The sequence below is a fragment of the Alosa sapidissima genome, chromosome 17 (assembly GCF_018492685.1).
Source record: "Alosa sapidissima isolate fAloSap1 chromosome 17, fAloSap1.pri, whole genome shotgun sequence".
Taxonomy (NCBI): Eukaryota; Metazoa; Chordata; class Actinopteri; order Clupeiformes; family Clupeidae; genus Alosa; species Alosa sapidissima.
The window spans coordinates 26,758,103-26,770,646 of record NC_055973.1 but is presented as its reverse complement, the minus strand read 5'-3'; the positions used below and the strand labels follow the sequence as shown (position 1 = coordinate 26,770,646).

Below are 12,544 nucleotides of genomic sequence, written 5' to 3'. Positions count from 1 at the left end.
CCACGAGTCGCGTCGTCTCCTGTTTGGGTTTTTTGGAGGATAGAAATATGGCATATACTGACATCCATCAGAATGCTGACATCCATGAAAATGATGGCATAAAAGCAATCAATACACATTAACAAACAATGAGTCACCACTATGAGCCTGAGAGACTGTGACATCGATAAACTAGTGACCGTAAAGCAAAAGTCAAGTGACAAGTCTCCTTAAGTACTACTGCCGTTTCATTGCATCGAGGACAAATAATAACAATTAGCCATTTTGGTTTCTGGCCTCAACACTAGAAACTAATCACTCCAGTTTTACAAAAGCAGCATTGTGTCTGACACACACACACACACACACACAGACCACAAAGCATCACACTCAAACCTGACTAATACATTACCTCTGTGACAATTACTTCCTCATTGAGCCGTAAGAATTCATATTCTGTGATAACTGTGTGTCCTTGCATGTGTGTGCTACTGTGCGTCAGTCTCATTCAAATGTGACACCACCACTCCACACTGCACTGATGATGCAACTCTAATCTATATCCGTTCCCTTTATAACGGCGCTAAACAAATATCAATACAGTTCCCCACTCACTCTGCCACTTTGGACTGTATTTATGGAGAGAGAGAGGGGGTTAATTGAAAGTCAAATTCAAATTAATTTCCTCACCTTAATTGCCACGGCCATTAGTACAGAAAGGGCTGGGAGAGAATGGGGGGTGGGGCGGGGAGTAAGCCTGCTGACTGGCCATTTCTCATCAGAGAAGATTTCGGCATGTCCAGTGGAAGAAAAGGGGGCTGTGCTTACAGATCTGTGTTAAGAGGACTGAATAGCCTGTGTGTGTGTGTGTGTGTGTGTATGATACGGAGATGCTCCTGACTGTAAAACAGATCAAAACTCCATTACCAGGGTGGCCAGGGCTGCTTATTTATGTGATGCCCCTCCTCGCGGCCCACTCAGCCCGGCTGATTTAGCGGCAGACGCACCGGACTGCTACACAAACACCGCGCTGGAATCATCGGCTAATGGAGCCTTCAGATGGGGGGGGGGGGGGTTTGGAGTAGCGGAGAGTGGGGGTGGCTGTCATGAGCTAATTCCTGCCCCCCCACCCGCCCCCCCCTACCTCCCTCTTAATCACCATCTGTCCCCTTCCTCATCTATCTGGCCATCATCGGGGCACTTTCCTCCGCATCTCAACACACAATCGCATGGTGTGCCCCGCGCGTTCGGAACCATTTAAAAACATTACAGGTTAATAAGTAGCATGCTGGCTGGCAGGGAGGAGGCCACTGGGCTAAGTGAGAGGACAGGTCGCTGTCTGGGTTAATGGGGCCAAGAGCCCCTGGCAGGTAAGCCTCGGCCTCCACGACCGAAATGACCACGCATGATTCTGAGCAAACATCCTCCCATCATCATGGTTTGCTTATTTTGCCTATGCGTCTATTTTAATAACACCTTATAATTTGTTTTCATTCACTGAACTCACCAGCATAAAAACATTCCTGGTCATCATTCATGATCTCTTGGTGTTTTCTAAGACAGAACTATGTTAACATTATACATTAATTGTGTTGACTACTTAATGCTTGATAGCAAAAATATGCCAGACATACCAGCTTACTGTGACAAGGGGCATATATCAGACGGACCAGACTGAGCACAGCCACTGAACCTGAACTCTGACCCCTGACCTCCCCCATCAATCCAGAGAGGGGTCACATCAATAACCTAGTAACACACTCTTACCACTAGGCGGCAAAGGAGAACCCAAAGTACAATAGTTCAAACTGTGTGTGCGTGTGTGTGTGTGTGTTTGCATGCTCAATGATATTCCGTAGGATGGTAAACTTACAATATGTCAATGTTATCACCTGAATGCTACTGGTTTGTACAAAACCTTTCCAACTGACCAGCTCCAGTTCCCATGGAAAACCAACCACACAAGAACACCAAACTAAGTTCATATCCACAAGGCCCCATGAATAATACATTTCCCATTGAAGGCAATGGCAATGTTCCAGTCAATTGCTTTTATATTGCAATAATATTGAGCTGTAATAATGTTCATTAAACACTGACCAGTGCCTTATCGTCGCTATCACTTGTATACCATGCCGTTCTAATGACATTTCAATGTGGTCAGAGTAAAGGTGTGCCATGCAAGGCCAGTGATTTCATTTCCCCTGCAAACACAGCACCGATACCGAGTTAATATCTGATTACTGCTGAACATTTAAAGAGCAGTAATTACCTCACAGAAAGGGAAGAAAATCACAGGTGTCTCACAACTGTCAACCGTTTGAGTGAATGTATGGAGCTTTTATTTCACTCACGTTTTCTCACATCGACTAATTTCTTTCTATCACTCTCTCATTCACAAAGAGACACAGAGACACACACACACACACACACATTAAGAAGTGGTGTTCTCACAGCTACGTTGTGTATACATGATTAAAACGAACTGGTTTATTTTTCCTCTTCCCTCTCCTGTCCGAGTCATACTCAGCCATATACAAACACAGCTCATTTCACTGGAACAACCTTTGGACCACACTGGATACACTGAAACCCATTTATCCCCACTGGAGACCAATGAGGTGGAAGGAGACTCATCAGACAACACTAACAACTGACACAGCCTGCTCATCACCACTCCCATTATCACACATTCACACACATATTAGACGCAATACAAACACACACACACACACACACACACACACACACACACACACACACATTAGACGCATACAAACACACACACATTAGACACGTACAAAAACACACACACATACAAACACACACACACACACAATTAGACACATACATACAAACACACACACACACACACACACACACATTAGACACATACATACAAACACACACACACACACACACACACACACACACTAGGGTTCAGGTAACCAGAGGACAAAGCAACACTATATCCATAATATTTGTGTCAAAACAAATGAACAAGCTGATTAACTGTATGGACAGTGCTGGTGGGTGGGGGGGGGGGGCTGGAGCAGATGGTTGAGGGTTACCTTCCCCAGGATCCTGCCCAGGAAGTAGTAGTGGCGGGTGAAGGAGTCGCCCACCAGCATGTCTGCGCTGGGGCTTGGGTAGAGGAGGCCCTCGTTGGTGGTCTTGAAGAAGCCCTGGTTGGGGTTGAAGCCTGTTTTCAGCAGCTCGTTCAGGAACTCGCGGAAGATTCCGCCGCCGTCGATCCCGGCCTCGTCCAAGCCGTGGGCGTTTAACAGGTGCACCCGGATGCGCTTCTTCAGGTCGGGCTCTGCAGAACAGAGGAATGACAGATGTTCGGTAAAATACGCGGAGAGGATATCTGAGAGCTAGATAACTCTCTTTACTCACATTTCAATCTTTTTGTGCCATGTATTAATATGCTATTCACGTCCATTCAACTGCAACAGCCAACCATGTCTGAGAGTAGTCTAAGGACTGCATTATCACCAGCAGGTGCATGGGTTGCTTTTAAAATGCATCACTGCATTTGCCACATTGAAGCTCAGCGTTAATACACATTATCTTCCAGATTGAATGGGCTCTGAACCAACATTTTATTTTTTCCCGTAAAACTAATCAGATCCATTCAAGAAAACAATGAGCAAAGAAAGTGTGGATCTTATTGTATGGTTTACGATAAAAATGTTTATGATAAAAATCACGGGGTACAACAACTGATCTCAACTTAGTTGATCAATTCTGAGGGTTATTTTAGGGTGTTTATGAACACCCATGAGACTGGTTCAGGGGGAAAATCTGAGCATTTATGTATATGTGTGTATATGTGTGTGTGTATATGTGTGTGTGTTGTATGGCTGTGTATGCATGCATAAGGCTGGGGGATATTCAAATGAAAAAAGGTCATCTTTCAGCATTATTAATCTCTACTCATAAATCACATCTCCAATAACTCACAGCGACAGCCCCTCACACACACACACCAACCCTGCTTCCTCTTCTGTGGCAGCTTCAGCCGTTCCTTTTAATCCCATCACCAGGCAGCCATACCCTTTCACTGTTTTACCTAAATTACTACACCGTAAAAAGGGCGCTTGACTTAAAAGAATTGATCTCTGGCCTTTTATACGTTCCATTACGGCTGGAATACGATCTGCGGATCCATGCTTTGGCAAGTCATAACAGCCCCGTATCAAACATCTCTCGGCTCCATTTCCAATTAAACCTCCAGCAATCAGAAGCCACATGAGTGAAAAAAAAAACCTTAAATGCTCTATGTGAGGAGGAGAAGTGTGATGTGTGTGTATGTGTGTGTGTGAGTGTGTGTGTGTGTGTGTGTGATGTGTGTGAGAGTGTGTGTGTGTGTGTGTGTGAGAGAGTGTGAGTGTGAGTGTGTGTGTGTGTGTGTGTGTGTGTGTGTGTGAGTGTGTGAGTGTGTGTGTGTGTGATCCACTCCCCCACTCGCCCCTTGCTCCCTCCTACAAGCACAGGTCGGTCTTCTGATGGTGCATCACACCACGGGGGGCCTTCAATCTGTCTAATAACATTTGAATGCATTTCCATTTCGCCCGCTGCCCATTACGCATTAGTCTATCACACACCTTAAATAACACCGGTCGGCACCTTCTTTGACAGCACTTAAAGGGTCCTACGTGAAGGCACTTCAATATTATCTGATACCATCCCTTAAGTTGTTACAGTACATATGCACAATAAACAGAGATGGTGTGAGATTGTGATGCACCTAAACACTTGTGACCTTGCCTGTGGGTGGGGGTCGGTAGATAGTATAGCCACATATTTGACAATGTTTGTGCATGTCTATAAATTATACATGCAAACACGTCGGCAGGTTGGCATTAATGTGATTGTGGCATTCATCTAGGTGTCTGAAAGAAAATCCATCCATGTGTGTTGAGCAATGGTAGACAATAGAATGATGATTTTTGGAAATTCTTTGCTTAAAAAAAAAAAAAAGCAAATTTTTGGAGTCTGTCATATACAGTAATTAAGGCTACTGCATTAATGCACTTAAGAAACTGATGTTGCCAAAAGATAAAAACAGTTCTGCTTTTTACTTGGTTGGGCTTACAGGTGATGACCAGGACTCAGCAAATGTATATGTTAACACAAAAAGAAGACTTGTTGGGGGGGAAAAAAACACTATGTCCTTTGTTGAAAGCACTGAATTTTCCATGTGTATGAAATGTGCTATATAAATAAACTTGACTTGAATAGACCTTTTAACAATAACATTAAAATATTGTCCATGTCATCCATACTTAACCATTGCTGACCAAGCACCGTACACTATGCAAGATTTTCACCTTAATATAACCTTTACAAAGCCAATGTGATGGTAAACAAACTTGTAATAGGCAAATCAGTCACCTAGCATAGCTATACAGCATAGATGCCAAGCGTTTTTTAGTCTAAAACATTTTTGTCACTTACGGCTAACATCACCTCACCATCCGCTAACTGCCTGTGTCCTGAAACGGCAACAAAAACAACCTGGGCAAACATAGCCCATAAAACCATAACAAACTGTTCCAGCAAATCACAGACGAGATGCTCGTTTAGGAGAGTTTCAACTGCACAGGAGGGAGGGGGAGGAAGTAGCGAGCTATCTCTCTGTTTTGTTTGAATGTCAACAGAAGTGACTTTACCCAGAATCGCTTAGAGCACCTTTAACTCATTGAGTGCCAAAAACGCAATATTACGTTTTTCCTTCTAATGCGTTGAGTGCCAAAAACGTAATATTACGTTTTTAGCTTTTTTTTTTATTACAAACTAGACACTCTAACACACCTTATATGTGATTTTGGGAACTCTGTGATGAATGGAAATGAAATATATGACGATCGAAAACTCATGAAAACGCACAATCTGGACATTTTATCTGGACATCGGTTGCCGCTTTGGGTCGAATCAGTGACGCCTGCACGTCAGCTCAAAACCAGGCCATTTTCGTGGGTCTATCACTAGGTGGCAGTCTCGCCAGGTCTCGCTGATCACTTCCCGGAAAGTTTACAGGCAACACTTCATATTTCATGAAAGACGTTATATCTCCATTTCTAGAAAAAAACAGCGATTTTGATGAAAACTAGCCACTGTTTAGCTTGGGATTTCTCAGGAACAGAGGCGTGTAGAAATACACGGTTTGCACCCACTGAGAGCTTAAAGTCTCACCTTTTAAACAAGCCATTGTATGTGTTCATAGCTATAACACAGAATATGCTGTGGCTGTACAAAAATCATCAACAATGGTCTAGATTGCTGGCACTCTAGGACAAAGCTTCCGAAAACAGCTTGGCATTCAATGAGTTAATCAATGCAAATTGATGCTTCAGTTTTTCAGGAAATAAGTTTTCTTTGTAAAATGATGCACTCGTGCAACCCCTAGTGTGTGTGTGTGTGATATGTCAGCTGACCGTTCTCTGGGGACAGTTTGTCATAGGCATCCTCGTAGATATAGTTCCTGCGGATGGTGATGCTGATGCCGTCCAGGAAAGGTCCGTCCCCCTGCACGTCCCGCTTGTCTGCGTAGATGAGACGCTGGAAGATCTGCCAAACACATACACACAAACACACACACACACACAAACACACACACACAGACACACACACAGACACACACACAGACACACACACACACACACAGACACACAGACACACACACAGACACAGAGACACACACACACAGACACACACACACAGACACAGAGACACACAGACACAGAGACACACAGACACAGACACAGACACAGACACACAGACACAGACACACAGACACAGACACACAGACACACAGACACACACACACACAGACACAGACACACAGACACACAGACACAGACACACACACACACAGACACACACACACAGACAGACACACACACAGACACACACACACAGACACACAGACACACACACACAGACACACACACACACACACACACACACACAGACACACACAGACACACAAGATTCTCATATTGTGAAGTCATCATGTTACTGTAATGTCTCTGACTGAATTTATGCGACAGGTATCCAAAGTAACCCCTGTAACCTTGTGCAACCTTATGTTTTAATAATAAAATTTAAAAAAAAACAGCTGTATGTGATGAGTAAATTAAAGAGCATGACGGAAAAAAGAAAGACAAGAAGCTAATGAATGTGAACCTCCCTTACAACATTAGCCCAGATTAGCCCTGATGTAAAAAAGCTTACTCTGGCTTGTGACCTAGAGCAGGCACTATAAACACAAAGCCTTTACAACGGGGGCCAAGCACTGATCAATGCTCTGGATGGCTTCTAATCATACCATTCATTACAATGGCAGTGTAGTATTGATGGAGCCCCGAGTCCAACCAGCCGATGAGAGCTAACGCTAACTGAAGCAAACCGATTATGTTCCACTGATGATTCCCAACTCGAAACGGCACTCTTAAAATAGTGCACTGCTCTACATATTTCTGATTTATAGTGTAAGCAATGGTGTATTGCAATGGTTATTGTATCAAAATAGGCACACTAAATATTCAAATACACTGGAAATCCTGGAGTAATCAGGAGAGCTGATTATGTGTTGTTGATGGTAACCTCTGGTGTGTACAGTGATGGAGAAGAGTGTTTACCTTGACTCTCTCCTCAAAGGGCACCACGAATGGGAGTTCCGTGAGGATGGCCAGGTGCCGCTCCTCCGACACGGACAGCTGAGGAGGTTCCAGCCCCACTGAAGAAAGAGAGAGAGAAAGAGAGAGATACATCAAGATGACCATCCTTCAATCACTCCATCCCCACATCCATCTGTTTTTGTCTATTCCACATGCCCTCTATACGTCTATACAGCTTTTCATCCATGCAGTGATCCATCTTCATATATTTGTGTCTGGTAAGTTGATCTGTCTCCATCCATCTATCCATTCAACCAACTCTGGATCCATTCATCCATCTATCCATCCTTCTCTTCTTCCATCAGTCTCCTGTGAAACGGCCAAATTTGGAAAATATCCTACATCTGAAGACTGTCCTTGACTAGTACAGGCTTGTAATTCATCCATCTGCCAGACCTCACCCTTTGTTCCAATCTATTTATCGACTCTGTGATCACACTCATAATCCCTCATACACATTTTTCATCAACCCATTTCAAATCATCTACATTTGAAACATCTCGTTCTAAAGGACTGTTAGCTGAGTTTAAAAAATCTTCATAGAGGAGAAACATCTCTGTTCATTAGACCTCAGCAGATACCCAAACACTACTAGTAGCCCTGCGTACTATACTACAAATGCAACAAAGCCAGAATCATTTATCCTCCACTGTGCGTGTGTATGTGTATGTGTATGTGTATGTATGTGTGTGTGTGTGGCAACCCCATTAAAGAGTGCTCAATCCTTCCCCCCCCTGCTGGCTAACACATACTTTTAATTAACTGGACTGTGAGATGCCCATCCACCTGCTCGACAATCTCCATTACGGGGACGTTTGTTTTGTATTAGAGTAGGGCTTCTGATCGTTTAGACCTTACACACACACACACACACACACACACACTCATACACACACACACACACACGCACGCATGCACACAAGTAGGGGGGAGGATAAAGAGCCAGACCAGCAGAGTTTAAAGCATCACTCCCCTCCCCTTCCCTCGCCTTTCCTCTAAACCCCCACCACCCCCATCCCCAAGCACGCTGTAATCATTCTGCTCAATTAGTCAATCCTACTCTTGCTCAACCCCCTCCCACCACCAGCACCGCCACCACCCCATCAAGTCTTCATTGCAGAAGAAAAAATATGGGCCCCGTGGTGGTCAATACGGCCATCATCTATCACCAGTTTGTGTGCATCCCCCCCACACACACACACCATCACCACACACACGTCACACACATAAACACAAAGCCCCCCCCCCCCCCCCCCAAGTCCATTTAGGGAAATGAAAGGAGGGTCCAGGGCAAACAGGCGGGTGGGCAGATGGGGCCAGACCTTTTCAGGCTAATTGGATGGGTGGTGCACGTGAGCTTGAGTGGGCATTAGGCTGATCGGACACACATTGTTATCCGCTTGTTTTCACACCAGGCTGGCCCGAGTGGGTGCCTGCCTGCACGGCACTGCGCTGCACTGTGTCCATGCCGCCTCGCCAGCGCTACGCAGCTCGGTCTCTCTCTTCCCCACTCACACCCACTCATGCTCCTCTCCCTCCGTCTTTATACATTCCACAAACAACACATTTAGACTCAACCTGAATAGCCTCAGAATTAGCCTTTCTTTTTCATCCCTCAGCCTTACTCTCTCTCTCTCTCTCTCTCTATTTCTACAAGGTCTTTAAAAGCGAGGGATTAGGAGAGCACCGACAGTGGCGCAGGCATGTATGCCTTTCTCGTGAGGCGACTCGGGCCAAACCCACAGCGTCGCGCTAAAAGTGTGTGAGGTGACCGCCCTGATGAGTGACAGCCGGCTGCTCCCATGCTCCAGCGTTTGGAGCGGAGGCTCGATGGCCGCTCGCACAGTGACACCACCCAACACAGCGGTGCGACTTCCTGCTTGCGGACAGCAACAACAACAGACAATCAAGCGCCGTGACTGCCAAGAATGCCATTATTAGCTGCTCACAATGCCAGCATACCTCGCGGACAGGCGCAAATTGAGTGGAGCTGTCACTACTTGATCTTGGCAGATACCACTGCTGTGAGATCTGGGCAGCAAGATGCTCGACCGATAAGGTCAATGACATATCGAAGGATGACCTGTGTAACCTCACCATGATATTTCTTCACAAATATTTAACTATAACTATACTATAACTGTTTCTTGATTTAGCCTGAGTGATGGTAAATTTTCCGAATAAGTGTAATATGTTTCACAGGATAATGGTTGCAAAACATTCAGCTCTTTGTTGATATTGCTGATATTTTTCTCAGTAAGACACAAAAAATATCTAAAATTTTCCAAGATTGAGAAACACACACACTGTTGTGATGTGCTCAGAGGCAAAAATAAACACACGCTTAATATTAATCATCTAATCGGAGCTCGAGTCTCAGGGTCACTGCCGTGTCTTACCATCGAGGGTGGACTGCAGGGGTCCGATGCGGCCCATCCTCCTGATCCTCCACATGTGCCGTGCTGAAGGGACATAGAGCTGAGTGACCTAAATAAAAACAAGAACACATAATATCTCAGTACAGAACACAAACCAATGACGTCTAATGGCCACCTTACACCAAACTTTGACAAGATTTGGGAAAGATTCTTGAAAGATTGTAGTCTTTTAACTAATGCCCCCCATTCAAGCTTTACTCAAGACTCCAATCTTTCAAGAATCTTTCCCAAATCTTGTCAAAGTTGTTTGGTGTAAGGAAGCTATTAGCATAGGTCATTTAGGAGCTCAAATCATTGACAATGACATGGTTGGGAGAATCAGTCCCAAAATGCAGGCCACAAAAGAAATAATTTTTAAAACTGTACTCAATTAAAGTACATGTGTGAGCATTGTAGGTTACTGAACTACTGGATTTCAAATAAATTAGCAGGTTCATGAAAAGAACTCAGATGCTTTTCTGTGGATTCATTTACACTTTCCCAGAGGATACAAAAGCAGGACCAGGGTCCCTATGGCCTGGTCAACATGCATTTGTTTTTAGATACCATATCAAACTGGAAATGCCAAACATCTTGACTTAACATTTGTTCAGATAAAAATAAAAAAATAAAAATCAGAGGTGAGCGTGACAACTGAGATAAACATCAGAAGTAAGCGTGACAGCTACCTTATCAGCACTAATGTTGACCTCCTGAGAGAGCCAGTGCCCTCGGGGACAGAAAGGCCGCCTGATGTCCCGTGCCTTCACCATCTTCACCAAGTTTGTGATCACCTGAAACAAATAAAAACATACGACACCAAAATGTATTATATCAAAATATATCAACTCCAGCGGACACAGCACATACACAGTATGTAGCATAATAAACAGATATGTTCTCTTTCAACTCCAGAGGCCTGACAGATAGGTATCTCATCTGTGAGCTAAGGATTCCACCTAATCAAGACAGTAATTCTAAGACAGCGCCTTTTACAGAGGGATGTTCGATTTTGGCAGAGGATCTTTGTTTAATCGACGCTTAAATAAAAGGATGTTTATGTGAGGGGGCACAAAATGGCTTGCATCTCTTCTTTCTTGGCGGGAGCCAATCTCCCGCATGACGAGCGGCCCAGCCATTTGTGGGCAGCGCAGGGGGAGATAAACGAGTCATCTGTGGACATTAAGCGCTGTTAATTAAGCAGCAGACTGCTGACATCAGGGCCCGAGTCTCCCAAGAAGAGTAAGTGCCGCTGCGCATCGCCCCGACACACGCGAAGCAAACTCTCAGCCTCCACAGCAGCGACCGGGCGACAGAGAATAGTGCACGGAAACTGGCCACAATCTCGCCACAAACTCCATTTCACCTCCGTAGTTCAGTCTGATTTAATTAACAAACCTAGTCAAGATATACACAGGAGCTGACACAAATGCTGATTCTACTTGCGGTACATGCATTTCGGACACAGAGATATTTATAAACTGAGTAACAAAGAAAGAAGGGAAATATTGAGTTTGTCATTTCTAAAGGACGCCATTAATCCCCTTGCTCACAAAGTCGGCAATAACGGCGAGTGCAAAACGCTGTAACGCACGCCATGCGACTCGTCCTGAGTTACCCCCCACCACTGACTCCAAGAATGAATAAGTATGAGTTAATTAGACCTGTCGGGCTTAAGTGCACACCGTAATAGGCCTCTCCCCAAACTCTCGACCAGTGACATCCCTTCTCCAAACACGGGCCAGCCCGCAAGTTCCATTAGCAATATTAATACAAGCTTAGTTGATCATTTTCATTCAATTAACTTCTTTCAATTAAATAGATAGCTTGACAATGGAAGTGATAAAAGATCCGGAGGGACGTCTGATGACTCCAGGCGGACATTAGCGTGTTAGGGGTCAGCGCCGCCCAGGCCGACTGTAAATCCAGCGTTCAATTTGGGAAATGCGTTTCTGCTGCTCCTACCTCTTTAACGGCCACTTTCAGCTGACAGGAGGCCCTGCACCACTGACATCGCTTAGGAAGATTCCTTTTCTTTTCCGCTCTCTCTCTCGCTCTTTATCGGACTCCTTATTCCTTTTCTTTTCCGCTCTCTCCCTTGCTCTCTTCCTTTTCTTGTGGTCTTTCACCCTCTACCTTTTTTGCTTGTTCCCTCTATTCTTCTCTTCAACGTGTTCATATTTTCTCCTATTTACATTTTTTCACACAAAGGTGGGTATGACCGAACTGAGTAGGAAAGAGTAACAGAGAAAACTCCTGAAGACACGAACGAAAAGGACGGGTAAACACGTGTAACAAAAGAATGCCTGTCAAATGGAAAACAATTACTGGGTTGTCAAGAGGCAAAAGGATGATAAAACTAATGTGTGCAAATTACTCAGCAGTCATCAGAGTCGGAAGTCTATTAATATGCTGTAATTTGTGCGTGTGGGTGTGTCTTTTTGAGGGAGAGAGAGAGTC

At 44.6% G+C, this 12,544-nt stretch overlaps 1 protein-coding gene across 1 annotated transcript in view; it reads right to left on the bottom strand.

Annotated features, from left to right (window-relative positions):
- The window catches only part of ube3c (ubiquitin protein ligase E3C), a 37,671-nt gene that overhangs the window by 10,049 nt on the left and 15,078 nt on the right, over positions 1 to 12,544 (bottom strand). The window contains exons 15-19 of the mRNA XM_042067733.1: positions 10,774 to 10,878; positions 10,067 to 10,154; positions 7,629 to 7,726; positions 6,423 to 6,555; positions 3,051 to 3,298 (exon numbers count right to left, since the gene is read on the bottom strand). Coding sequence (XP_041923667.1) covers positions 3,051 to 3,298; positions 6,423 to 6,555; positions 7,629 to 7,726; positions 10,067 to 10,154; positions 10,774 to 10,878 — 672 coding nt within the window. The remainder of the gene's footprint in view (positions 1 to 3,050; positions 3,299 to 6,422; positions 6,556 to 7,628; positions 7,727 to 10,066; positions 10,155 to 10,773; positions 10,879 to 12,544) is intronic.